The sequence below is a fragment of the Phyllobates terribilis genome, unplaced genomic scaffold (assembly GCF_046119375.1).
Source record: "Phyllobates terribilis strain yellow unplaced genomic scaffold, ASM4611937v1 Scaffold_5__5_contigs__length_657084704, whole genome shotgun sequence".
In the NCBI taxonomy this organism is placed as follows: Eukaryota; Metazoa; Chordata; class Amphibia; order Anura; family Dendrobatidae; genus Phyllobates; species Phyllobates terribilis.
Window position 1 is genome coordinate 375,929,516 of NW_027362765.1, and position 13,940 is coordinate 375,943,455.

At 46.8% G+C, this 13,940-nt stretch overlaps 1 protein-coding gene across 1 annotated transcript in view; it reads left to right on the forward strand.

Moving 5' to 3' along the window:
• LOC141273237 (transient receptor potential cation channel subfamily V member 6-like) overlaps positions 1–13,940 on the forward strand; it is a 78,642-nt gene that overhangs the window by 51,130 nt on the left and 13,572 nt on the right. The window contains exons 9-11 of the mRNA XM_073684809.1: positions 7,024–7,189; positions 7,422–7,488; positions 7,669–7,937. Coding sequence (XP_073540910.1) covers positions 7,024–7,189; positions 7,422–7,488; positions 7,669–7,937 — 502 coding nt within the window. The remainder of the gene's footprint in view (positions 1–7,023; positions 7,190–7,421; positions 7,489–7,668; positions 7,938–13,940) is intronic.

Genomic DNA, 13,940 nt, shown 5'->3' on the forward strand with positions numbered 1-13,940 from the left:
AGATCCAGTTTATAAGGACCGAATTCTCCCCTCCCAGGACTGGGGCAGGAGGATGTTGCATGTTTAAGGGATCCTGACCAGGAAACCTCCCACTTGCTCTCCGACGTAATATCTCTATTACTGTGGTGACCAGACCACTGGGTTGCCACACATGGCTCTTGTAAGGGGCATTGCAGTTCCTCATTTTTGGAAAGCCTTCCATTCACTGCTTAGGCCAACAGTGCACGGGAGACCCAGCTGCTATAAATCAAAAAAAAGGTTTAGTTAACGCCCTCTGACCTCCATGTCATTTCCAAGGGGCATTGGAGTGGCTCGAAATTTTTGGTAGGCATTGCACTCACTGTATGCCCTATAACTGTGTAGCCGAACCGCTCCTTTTGTTACAGAAACATATCCTACAAGACATATCTGGTTGACTGGCCTGATATTGATGTGAATGGTCCCTGTTCCTCCTGCTCTTTCTCCTTTGCCACCACCTCATCCATCATTTATCACCTGAAGCTTTGTTTTAACGGGAGTCATAGAACTGGGATAGTAGCAGGAAAATATCCAGCAATCCTCGGAGGAGGTAGGATATGCGCCAAAACGCGGACCACCTCAGGCCTAGCCGCTACTACATACATGCGCTTGCATTCCAAGAAAACAAAGCAGATGCTAATTTCTATCATCCTCATCATGCTCCTCACCTAGGCACTCTCAACTCCCCTGATGGAGAAGCCAGGGCCCTCCGGAGAAGTCTGGTTCTCTGGTGGGCTCGTCCAATGCTGCCCTTAAGCAGGCCAGGCTAAGAAAAGTGTGGGGGAAGGTGACATGAGAAATCAGGGTGGCTGGGGACCGAGCGTGGACACCTGGGCGGCTGGGGACCGAGCGTGGACACCCGGCCGCCGGGCGGCTGGGGACGGAGTATGGATACCTCGCTGCCGAAGCGGCCATGAGGTAGTGGCCAGCTTCGGCCTCCTCCAAACTAAAAGGCCCCATTTCAAGTGAAAGCTAGCAGTATGGTATTGCAGCCTGCGGGTGGGTGGGTGGTTGGCTGCATATTTTCACTTGCATTGCAAGGAATGGGGGAGGTACAATTGAACACTGCCCTGGGACAAGGACTTGCACGGGGATAGTTCCAAGTCTGCATCTTCTGATGCGGCAAGGATCACTTCTGATAAGCACACTTTTAGACAGTGACCTGGGGGTCATAGATGCTTCCAGGGGTCTTCCCCATGCTGATCCCTTGTCTTTTCAGCAATGAATGCATGTGTCACACAGCACATGGCCAGATAAGGTTGTAAAATGTTAAAATGACATTTCCCGGTGAACGCATTTGTCACGGTTGAAAGCAATACAAACGTGCAAAAACGCATAAAAAATCCTACTTGTGAACATAGCCCAAGGTGTGGAGGAGTATTTTTGTTTTTGGTTATTTATTTTACCTTATACACAAGTTTTTACCCTGGAAAAGGATGTTCCTTAACCCCTTTCCGACCTGGTCAGTAATAGTACGCACCAGGTCGGGAAGGCCCCGTCTCATGCTGCACATAACACATCTGCATCTCTGGCTGCTATGGGCATAAAAGGGGGACAAACTTATGGTGTGGCACCCATGCTCCCCTGACCTCAACCCCATTGAGAACCTCTGAAGCATCATCAAAAGGAGTGTCTATGATGGAGGGAGGCAGTTCACATCTAAGCAACATCTCTGGGAGGGTATTCTGTCCTCATGCAAAACAATTGAAGCAGAAACCATCCAAAACCTGACAAATTCAATGGACGAGAGAGTTCAGAAGCTCCTTTCGAACAAGGGGTCCTATGTGCAAATGTAACACCTAGAATAAAGTTTTGAGTTGAAAACTGTTTGATTTCAGTTTGTAATAACCTGCTAATGCTTATAATTTCAAAAATGACCATTTTTTTGTTCTTTATTAAAATGAAAAGGTTGAAAACTCTGCTGTGCATAATAATTTGGAACATGCATTTTGAGTGCATTTTGAGTTTTTTATTTTTTTTAAAATGTACTGTTATCATAGGCAGTTTGTACAAAAACCTTTCAATTGTACTCTAATAGTTATTTGACTGGAAAATTACAATGACTGCAATTCATATAGGTAATTTGGGAAAATCTGAGAAAATATTATTTGCATAATAATTTGGAGCACAGTGTAGACCATCCTTTGTAAGGCCTCAGGAGACCAGAAGTCTGACACATAGTCAACGCCTAGAGAGGATGGTACAGGAGTATCTCCAAGTGAACATCGAAGCTATGACTGTGTCACTGGACCCTTGCTGATTTTGGGCTTCCAATCTGGAAAAATGGCTGGAGCTCGCCACTCACGCCTTGGAGATCTTGTCATGCCCCGCAGCCAGCGTTCTCTCTGAACGTGTGTTCAGCGCTGCTGGTGGTGTGCTGACAGATAAGCGCACTCGGCTGTCCACTGAGAATGTAGACACTCACGTTCATAAAGATGAACAAATCATGGATCCGCAAGGACTTTTCTAACCCTGTGTCATCCTGGGGAGACTAAAAGCTTGAGGATTTGGTAAAATTACCTCACCAACCCTTTTTAGCAACTCTGGGGCAATTGATGCCACTTAAGTGGTGTCTGTGCCACAATTTTTGGAAAAAATGGAGACTCTTTTTGGAGTCCCCTTGCTGTGTTTTACGTGACGTTGGCATTGTCAATTCCAGGTGGGTTGGGTTGCTCCCCCCCCTCTTTTGACTGTAAGAAACTACATACACTATGGCTTGGGATAACACAGATGGTTAAGTCTGAAGAGCTGTTTACTCAGAGGTCTGCTCCAAAGCTTCAGTGTCTGCTAGTCGGCGTAGAATTTTTAACTGCATCTAGCCTAGGCAGACTGTGGGGACCCCCAACCAAACCCAGACGGTCAGCCACCCCCTACCGCCCCCCTGTCCTTGACAATACAATAATGTAACTCTTACAACTGGATGGGTGAGGATCGGTCACAGCTTTATTAACTCTTTATACTCATTCCATTAGAAAGGCATTTTATTTCTAAAATAATTCCGCTTATTGCAGCATGCCCTGGGTCTCCACACCGCCAAGTTGGCCAACAAGTGTAACTCTCCAACATGTCCTTTCTATTTCCAGGCCACGGAGGATCCTGCGTACTCGTATGCAGGACTCTGACCCCCATCCATCACTCTTAACGCTTGTTCCACTCCGTCCTGGAGTACTGACAGGAATATGTCCAGTCCAATATCCATTAAGTGAACACCGTCGGGCCGTATGAGGCCTGCTTTATCTCCTTCCAGTTGTCGGTGTTGTATCACTACACCGCCTCTCTCTTCTAAATTTTGCCATCCGAATATTTATTACCCGCCTTGTCCGTTCGATGGCCGTGATGTCTCGCACACCTTGCCATACCGCTATCGGCACAATCTCTGACCATACTATAGTTAGTTTTGTGAAAAATTCTCTGAAGCGCTCAGTGTCTAGTTTCATTATTGCCATTAGTTATGCGCTCTAGTGATGACCTTGGTCTTTTCCCCGGGCCTGTATAACTAAGATGACCGGACCTCTTGCCTCTCTCCCTACCTTGATTACCTCCATTAGTACCTGTGGCCATAGCAGGCCTCTAATACCTCTCCAGTTGAAATGTGTTATGAAACTCTAATTTCCTCCCACCTGGGCGGACTTTCGCCCTTTTTTCTGCCCAATATATATACGAGTGGCCTATCACCCACACTGTTGGCTTAGCGTCACCTGTAAAAGAAACAAACCATGTTAGGATAACAAGTCCGGTCTTATGTATCTCGCCAAACACGTGGATAGTCATCTCCCTATCCTCTGAACTTCCGTTTCTGACAGTCCTGCTCTGGCTGCTTCTGTGGCCGCGCCTATGCAGAATGAGTGTGTCCCGTAATCTTTGGGGTGGTTCCCTGCCAATGTTATGCATTTATTAAATATAGCTTGGAACTGGTATCTTGATGATGGCGTTCCATCAATGTGTGATAGGAAGAAATTACTTTGTGATCTGATGGTTATATATGTTTTTACTATAGTTACCCGACTCGGGTACTTCTACAACCCACAAACGGTACACTAAGTGCCCCTGCCCTCTGGAACCGTTTTCAATTGGCGTATGCGTAGACGTATTGCATTATTGGCTATGACTACGTCCTGGTCTAATAAGCCTCCACTGGTGGTAATTTTGGATTGAGGGACTAATTCGCTTATGCATAGCGCCCCGAAGAAGGCGATCGCAAATGCAGTAGACAGTAGTGTTGCTTCAAATTGTGAGTGTCATGTTAATGGTGTTAGGGATATGATGTGAGAAATCAGTTTTAGTGACACGGGACAGGAAGTCTACACTCCTGACTTGGCTGACCGCTTTTCCACCCTTTTATGGATTGTCTGATGATGAATCTTTGTCACATCTCCCCAATTCAGTAGTTGGAAGTGAAATGCTACTCCGGTCAGATACCGCTGCGCTGACGCCCCTGATATGCCCCTCATCATTAGCTTGTGGAGAAATTCTATGGTCACTTGTAATCTGGCTTGTTCACATTGGTCAACCCATCTGCCTGCTACTAGTCGTGTCCACTCTTCCCATGCCTTACCGTATGCTTGCCACGTCGACGGGGCAACGGACGTTCAGATTAATGGCATCAACTATTCGCCACTAGATCCCATAGGGAGAGTGGGCAACTGTTGCCCGATGGGTGGGCGTTGGGGAGGAGCTCTGTGTAAATCTGCCTATTGAATTGTGATAAAGCGTCAGCAGCAGCAGCAGCTTTAGACCCCTCAGCATCGTGACTAGTGCGGACCCAATGCACAGGAATGCTAGCCGGCGTAGATGGGAGAGACTATGATGCCATCTTATTAATGCAGTGCGCTAGGCTGGTATTTTTTGTTATGAAGCGTATATTTTTGTTAGCCAGGAGCGCGCCCCATATTTCTATTGCTACCACTATTGGGAAGAAAAATTTTTTTCCGGGCTAGATGCAGCTAAAAATTATTTTGAATTTGCAACCTGGTGGAGGTTAGTATAGATGGACTAATAGAACAAGTCCCACACACTGCTACAAGCCGAAGCCCAAATATTTTTTCAGAGTTAGATGCAGATAAAAATTATATTGAATTTGCAACCGGGTGGAGGTCAGTATAGATGGACTAATAGAATGATGCTATGCCCAAAAGGTTTTTCACTAGGTGCAGTAAAAAAAATTGTATTCTATACACAGGTGGTGTAGCTTGCACACAGATAGGCTTCTCCACTGACTAACACACACTGCAAGAGGCCAAAAGATTTGCTTTGCTAGATTTAGCCAAATGCTGTGAAAAAAAACTTGCACAGCACTGGCACAGACGTGCCTGGCATAAAGTGATAGGAACTGATGTAACTTAGTCCTGAAAAGGACTGCAATTACAATTAGTCTTTACTCCCACAATCTATCTATTTAAGAGCACAGACCTGCCTGATTAAAGTCGTAGGAAATGCGGTAACCTAGTCCTTAAAAGGACTGCAATTACAACTCTTCCCTACTCCCAAGCTATCTGTAGATTTGTGCGAAAATTGGCTTGAAATTAACAAGGTATAGCGCACACAGCAACAGCGGTGCCGTCTAACACGCAGCTGCAGCAGTGAGAAAATGGTGGCGACGGGGAAAATGGCTTGGTCTTATAGGGCAAGGACATGTGACATACACTGCCAATGACACATGCCCTTGCTTGTGTGAAAAAAAGCACTTCGCTCCGTGTGTGCGCTGCTGATAGGCTGACAGATTGCACCTCCCCACTGTAAATGCGGGAAAGAGAAAAAAAAATGGAGATCTTCATTGTTCCTGCAGAGATCCATCCCCTGCCCCTCCCCCCACCCCGCTGTACACTCAAACTGCGTATTAACATTAATTTTCAGCATTACTGAGAAAAAATCCAGTTATGATTTTGGTGCACGAACAGTTATCGAACATAACCTCGAACAGCACAATTTTTTTCAAATCGTTTGTGTTCGCCGAACGGCTCGAACACCGCCCAAAACAGCTCGAATTAGAGATGAGCGGTGTTCGACTCGAACTGTTCGCCAATCTCTAATAAACAAGTGAATCTCTCAGTAGCTCAGCAGCAGCTCTCCCTACACTGTTTGATTCCGGAGTGACTGTGACGAGCATGGCGGCGCCCGGTCTTATATACTCCTGACGCTGTGCAGCCAGCCAATCGCTGTAATGCCACAAACAACATGGCTGCGGCGTTACAGTAAGTGGCAGACAATCCCTGCATGTTCATTGGCTCTCTAAAGCTCACCAAACATTCAGGGAGGGGACCCGAGCTCCCGCAGAGCAACCTGGAAATACTTGGCGAGTGCCGAGCATCTTCAGCAGTGAGATGCTCGGGCGAGTACCGAGCAGTAGCGAACATGCTCGCTCATCACTATCTAGAACTCTACATGGGCCCATACTGCTGCCCAACATGCCGGTGGGGGCTCGGGTCCAAATTTTTCACCTGGTCCCATCGGACTCTAGATACGCCACTGGTTCTCTGTGTTCAAAAAGCATAACACAAACTGGGTGGTTCAGATCTTGACCTCTCTTGGATTTTTACATTTTTATGAAAAAAAAAAAAAAAAAAATGTGTAGGTGTATGTATATATGTATGTGTGTATATGTGTATATATATGTATGTATGTATGTATGTATATGTGTGTATATGTATATATATATGTATATGTGTGTATATGTATATATATATATGTATGTATATGTATATATATATATATATATATATATATATATATATATATATATATATATATATATATATATATATATATATATATATATATATATATATATATATATATATATTATGCTACAGATTGCTATTATTTCACCTACGAGTGCAGGATTTTTTTCTTTATAGTTCTGGTGGCCGTACTGGAGCATGCACCATGATGAGCTGACGTCTCTTTTACACTTTTCTATTCTCCCGATAAGAGGAGGTCTTGTGTAAATTTTAAACTTTGCCCATATGCATTTAATTCCTAATGTGTTCTGTGACCCCCCCCCCACAGCACTTCCTGCCCATGTCTGGTTCTGGTGATACTAATTCTGAGACTTACCAACACCGAAGGAGAGGTCATCCCGATGTCTATGCTGCTAGTTCTGGGCTGGTGCTATGTCATGTATTTTGCACGTGGATTTCAGATGCTTGGACCATTTACCATCATGATTCATAAGGTAGGCAGATATCCTGATCTAAGCCTCACCATAATGTCAACTTCAGATCAATGGACTGAGTAGTCCCAAAAGAAAGACCCTTCAAACACTTTTGCCTTTTAAGACATCACTAATAATTATGTCACACTGCAAGTCTGTCAATGCACGCATGATCGATGTCTAGATTTGGCTTAAACTCAATTTGGTGCATATGCCATCATCAAAATAGTAAAGTGTACTTGTCTTTGTCCAGATGATTTTTGGGGATTTGCTTCGGTTCTGCTGGCTGATGGTTGTGGTCATTTTTGGATTTGCTACCAGTAAGTAACATTTAATGACCTCTTTTGCAATCTTAGTACAGACTAGAAAGGCATTTATTTAAAACTAAATATAGTAAAAAAGGATAACTTTGTAATTTTTTTCTTTTATCATTTAAAGTAAAAAATTTTCCCCAAAAAAATTAGATGTTTTACAATAGAACTTTGTATTAATTTCTGCAGCTTTCTACGTCATATTCCAGACAGAGGACAACAGCCAGCTTGGACATTTCTACAATTATCCTATGGCCCTGTTCAGCACCTTTGAACTTTTCCTCAACGTCATCAACTCTCCAACAAACTATGCTGTTGACCTTCCCTATATCTTCCACGTTGTGTATTTTAACTTCACCATCATTGCCAATCTCCTCATGTTAAACCTTCTGATAGCCATGATGGGGGACACACACTGGAGGGTGGCACAGGACAGGGATGAGCTGTGGAGAGCTCAGGTATAGTAACTCCAAAAGTTTGGGGGATTTGCATGTTTCAAAAAAAAACTTTGAGGCAAAAATAGTAGCATTATGTAGCGGCTGTAAAATCGAACTTTAATGATAAAAGTGTAACTGGACTAAGTTTTGCACCCCCTCCAATTACCCTGGCATGCACACTTCTTTGTTGGGTTTGGTACACTTGGACAGTTTCCATCCCTCGGTGTGTCAATGATATCATATAGGGCTTCTGGTCAGGCTGCATTTATTAACTTAGCCAGCATCTTTTCCCAGCATGGCAGATGTTGGAGGCTGGAGTAGCTAGTGAACTAATGCACCTGGAATTCAGCTCCTACACCATGTCATTGACTAAAGAGAATTGACATAATGCTATCTAAACAACTTTTTTATCTCGCCAGACAATCCCTCTAAAAATCACAGGAGAAAAGCATATGCGACTTTTCTTCAATATTTGTAAAGTTGTCTAGCAAGGGGCCTCCAAAATGAATAAAGATGCTCCAGAGTTGGAGATACAGTAGGGAAAATAAGTATTTGATATGCTGCCGATTTTAAAAGTTTTCCCACCTACACAGAATGGAGAGGTCTCTAATTTTTATGGTAGGTGCACTTCACCTGTGAGAGAGAGAATCTAAAAATAAAATCCAGAAAATCACATTGTATGATTTTTACGTAATTCATTTGTATTTTATTGCATGAAATAAGTGTTTGATACAATAGAAAAACAGAACTTAATATTTGGTGCAGAAATCTTTGTTTGTAATTACAGAGGTCAGATGTTTCCTGTACTTCTTGACCAGGTTTGCACACACTGCAGCAGGGATTTTGGCCCCCTCCTCCATACAGATCTTCTCCGGATCTTTCAAGTTCCCGGGCTTTCGCTGGGCAACATTGAGTTTCAGTTCCCTCCAAAGATTTTCTATTGGTTTCAGGTCCGGAGACTGGCAAGGCTATTCCAGGACCTTGAAATGCATCTTAAGGAGCCACGCCTTAGTTGCCCTGGCTGTGTGTTTCAGGTCCTAGTCATGCTGGAAGACCCAGCCACGAATAGTCTTCAGATGCTCTTACTGAGGGAAGAAGGTTGTTGGCCAAAATCTTGCGATTCATGACTCCATCCATCCTCCCTTCAATACGATGCAGTCGTCCTGTCCCCTTTGCAGAAAAGCACCCCCAAAGTATGATGTTTTCCCAACCATGCTTCACTGTTGGGATGGTGTTCTTGGGATTGTACTCATCCTTCTTCTTCCTCCAATCACGGCAAGTGGAGTTGATATCAAAAAGTTCTATTTTCCCCTTCTCCCATGACAGCACCACCTGAGAGAGGGTATTCGCCCACCAAGGACAGGAAACCTACTGAATAAAAAGGCAGTACCTCTCCTCCGCATGAGTTTGGTTTCCTGTCCTTGATGGGAACCTCTCGGTGGTACCTTGTGCTTACCTGGCTGAGGGTGTCCGGGACTTTGGACACTCTTGATCAGGGTCCTACTGCAGCCTGGAGGTCAGCGGCGAGTAGGCGTGCAGGTGGGGGTCATGTCAGGCACGTCCCTAACCTGCACTCATCCTGGTTCTGCATTCATTGAAGGGGTCCGCCTGGCCTGGATACTGCATCAGTTTCCAGCTGGGCCTGTGTTGCTCTGGGCGGGTGGGCCTCTGGAGTGCGTCGGGACCTGCTGCCGGGGCTGCGCATGCGCGGGATGCTACGGTGATGTGCCCCGTGGCTGAGCGCGCCAGCAAGGAGGACTTCCAGGCTGCACATGTGCAGGGCTCGTGTTGGGAGTTTCTGGGCCGGGACTGCACACGAGCAGGGTCAGGAAGTGACGCGCCCTGTGGCCTGAGTGCGCCAGTAGGCTTTAGTAAAAAAAAAAAAAAAAAAAAAAATCATTCAATCAATTAAATCAGCCTTGTCTGCCCGGATTTCCGGGGGAGGGGCCGGATCGGAGGTGGATGGCATCCCTCAGCTATTTAAGAGTGGGAGGGCTGCAAGATGGCGGTGTCTGCAATCTTCTCCACTGTGGACCAAGAGCCAGAGTCACCTGAGCAGCGGCCACCAAAACCGCCTCAGAGGCAACAGCAGCGCCGTCATCAGGGCCGCAGCAGTGGCAGTCTAACGACCACCAGCAAGACCAGCCAGAGGAACAAGGCAGGTAGAGAGTTCAGACTGGAGTAATCATGTGAACGGATCCAGCCTCCATCTCCGGTACCCTAGACTGAATGGCAGAGTGGTGAGTGATCTCCGAGATAATTCACCATAGTAAATGGGTCCCTTTTTTTTCTATTTTTTTTCTGCTAGGAAAGGCCCAAAAAGTCTAGCGCCAAGAGCAATAACAAGGAGTGTACGCTGTGCGGGGTTAACCTTCCCAGCACTTTATGCTAAGAAGCTTTTCCCGGCTTGTATCCAAACTATAGCAGAGGAAACTCCTAGATTTGCTATGGATTTAAAATCCTTAATCCAGGCGGAGGTTGGGGACTCCCTGAAGACGTTGGCTACACATAAAAGAAGTAGAAAGCTGAAACATCATACATCACACTCAGAATCTGTAGAGTTCCACGACAGAGGGGAGTCTATTTCCTCTCCTACCTCCTCGTCCTTATCATCTTCCTCAGATGGCGATGCAGGGAGTAGGCCATGTTTTCCAGCGGATAAGCTGATTTAAGCCATCAGAACGACTATGGGCATAGCTGATACCAAGACCCCTAAAACTGTTAAGGACATCATTTTTGGGGGTCTGGATAAGAAGAGGAGGCATACATTTCCGGTCAATGAGAGGATCAAGACCCTTATTGACAGGGAATGGAAAAGGCCCAATAGAAAAGGGCAGTTACCATCATCTTCAAAAAGAAGCTACCCATTTGAGGAAGAGGATGCAGCCAAGTGGGATAAAACCCCAAAAATTGATGTGGCAGTATCAAAATCCTCTAAAAAATCCACCCTACCGTTTGAGGAATTAGGAGCTCTCAAAGATGCTCTTGATAAGATAGCAAAGACCTTCCTAAAGCAGACCTGGGAGTCCTTAGCGGGAGCATTGAAACCAGCAATTGCAGCCACTTGCACTGCCAGGTCAATGATAGTCTGGTTGCAACAGCTAGAAGAACAAATTAAAGGGGACGTTCCCAGGGAGAAGATCCTGGCCGGTCTTCCGCTAATGCAGGGGGCAGCTGCCTTCCTAGCGGACATGTCGGCAGATTCATTAAGGCTAGCTGCCAGATCAGAAAATCTGTCCAATGTGGCTCGCACCGTTTTGTGGCTCAAGAGCTGGTCAGGTGACGTGCAGTCCAAGATGAAACTCTGCTCGGTCCCGTGTGAAGGAGAGTTTCTTTGTGGCAAGGCTCTGGGTGACATACTGGGCAAAGCCACGGATAAAAATCATGGGTTTCCCAGTGTGTCTGTGCCACCAATACAAGACGTCCTTTCGTAAAAAGTATAGCAGAGCTAAATTTTCCAGAGACCAGGGCAGATGGAAGGACAAGAAGCCAAGAAGTGGAGACTTCATGTTCGGAGGTCCTTCCTCCGAGAATAGAAAAACTCCTAAGTGACGGGCCTTCTCCTGCCTGCCTGGGAGAAAATTACATCCAGCGCCTGGATATTAAGCATAATAAAGCGAGAGCTGAGACTGGAATGCAGAGCCATTCTGTAGTAGAGACGAGAGAGCCTTTAAGACAACTATTACATGATGCTTCAAAGATGGAGAGAGACTGCCATCTGCTGGCCAGACACAGTCAGGGGGAACCAGGATATACAAGGGAAGTTGAAGAGAGAGCAGATTTAGACACTGGACCTGATCAGGTGACTTCCAGGAAGGAGTTCCTGGAGATAAGAGGCCAGCGCGCCAAGCCTGATGAGTTTTTGGCACCAAGCAGCAGAGATTATCAGACGTGTTCTTTGCGTGCGGAGAAGCCCCGCGTGGCGGGCCTAAGCCAGAGGCCTGTGAGGTGCCACAGCCGGGCGCCGGTGGAAGAGCTCCGGATCCCTGACAGATGTGACCCGAGTGGTGTGCCTGCTGAGGAGACTCGGAACCTGCTTGCGATTAGTGTTGAGCCACCCCCGTAGTGTTCGAGTTCGGTTCGTCGAACACCCGTGTGTTCGTCGAACTGTTCGTCGAACACCTTCGAACACCGTTAAAACCAATGGCAGGCAAACAAAAACACATAGAAACACATGGACACCTTTTGAAGGTGTTTTCTAAAAGCTGACAAACTGCTCAGAAGACACAACTAACACATGGAAAAGTGACAAGTACATATAGTCATGCGAAAAGAAAAGAGGTGGAGGAGTAAAAGGAGGGGGAGACACAGATATAGGCATGTCATGCCCTTCTAAAATCCAAAAAGTGAGAAGCCGACACGTTCAGTCCGCTCCTGCCCGTGCCACCTCCGTGTCGCCGGGTTTGTGCCAGAGCCGCGGTGAACCCTGACGGCCAGCCCCCCTCTCCCAATACTGGTGCCTGTCTGCTGGTGGGTTGAGCGAGCCCCCCTGTGGTGGAGGCAGCTCTAAGCTTTTTAATTTAAATTGTCTCTCTAATTTGAATAAATACACTTTAAATCCATTTACAAGGATCTATTGGAGGGCAAGTCTCATGCCAGCAGCCGCGTAATTCCAGCTCCAGTAGCGTCCACTAAAGCTGCTGCAGTTAAAAAGCTTTTATAAGGATCGAGCTCGGCTGTCCACCGCAAGGCATCCTACTGCCAGTCCGAGCCCCTATGCCTTGGGGTGCCTCCTGATGCTCTTCACTGAGTATCCCGTGGTCCCGAAGCATTTCCTTTGAAAAAATTAAGTGTCTAAACTACAGGTGGTGTAGCTTGCTTAACAGCCGGGATAATCCGCTGACTAGCAGACACTGCTACTAGGCACAAAGTATTTCCTGGGCTAGATGCAGTTAAAAATTTGTAATTAGATACTCTCGTTGGATGCTGAGAAAGCATTCCATAGAGTCTTCTGGCACGCCATATATGATTCTCTTAAAAAGCTTGGGGTAGGGGTCTAGGGGACCCTTTCATAGCCAAAATCATGGCCCTGTATCGCAATACGTCACCTAGGCTGAAGATAAATGGAACTGTAGCACCCTGAGGGCTCGGTTGCTACAGAGGTATTGCACCTCACCCAGAGGTGTGATATCTCACTCTCAGGTAAGGATGTAGTGTGGATCAGGACCTGACACCTGCATGCATTACACCACATTGCCGTGGGGCAGGGCGACCAATATGCCCCTGAGATGGGCACGACAGTCCCTGTCCCTGGCTGGAGTGGGGGGAGGGAACACTGAGGAAGGGGAACCCTGTAGTGCAGGAGCAGGGAAGAAGCAGTTCCTGGGTGCATTGAGAAGGGAGTATAAAAGGTGGGCACCATCTTAGTTCAGTGCAGAGAAGTCTGAGCAGAAGTGGCAGGGAGCAGGGGCTCTGCATGAGCTCTGCTCCGGAGGCGGGCCTAGTAACAGAGGCCCAGGCCTGGAAGAGGGAGAAGGAAGGAAGAGGAGCGGAGAAGGCTCCAGGAACGAGGAACGAAGGGATCTCAGGGGTGCGGAGGGGCGAGTCGCCACCGCACGCCCGAATCCACCTGCGTGGAGGGGTCAGGCCAAAGGGGGAGACCGGTCCCCGAAACTAGTGGAGGCAGGAAACGACCCTCAGCTAGAAACAGGAGGCTGTGACATTTTATGTGGCGCAGCCCCTCGCTACACCCGCTAGGAAGGCACCACATAGGGTCAGGGAAACTGGCGTCAAGTTTACCAAGAGGAGGCCCGAGGCAGCCGGACAGAAGGGTTGGTAAGAAAGGCCAGACAAAGGACACACAAATGGGGTCCTGTGAAGCACTCCAAAGTTATCTGGGAGTTGTCTGAGCCCCTCACCTGGTGAGCACAGTACGACGTGGGCAGCCGTTACCTGCAGACGTGGTCTGGATAATAAGAACTGTGAGTAAAGGCCCTGGACTGCATCACTGACTCCGTGTCATTACTGCTGCTGCCCTGCACCATCACCCCCATCCTCCGCATACACTGCCCTGAGGCTATACTC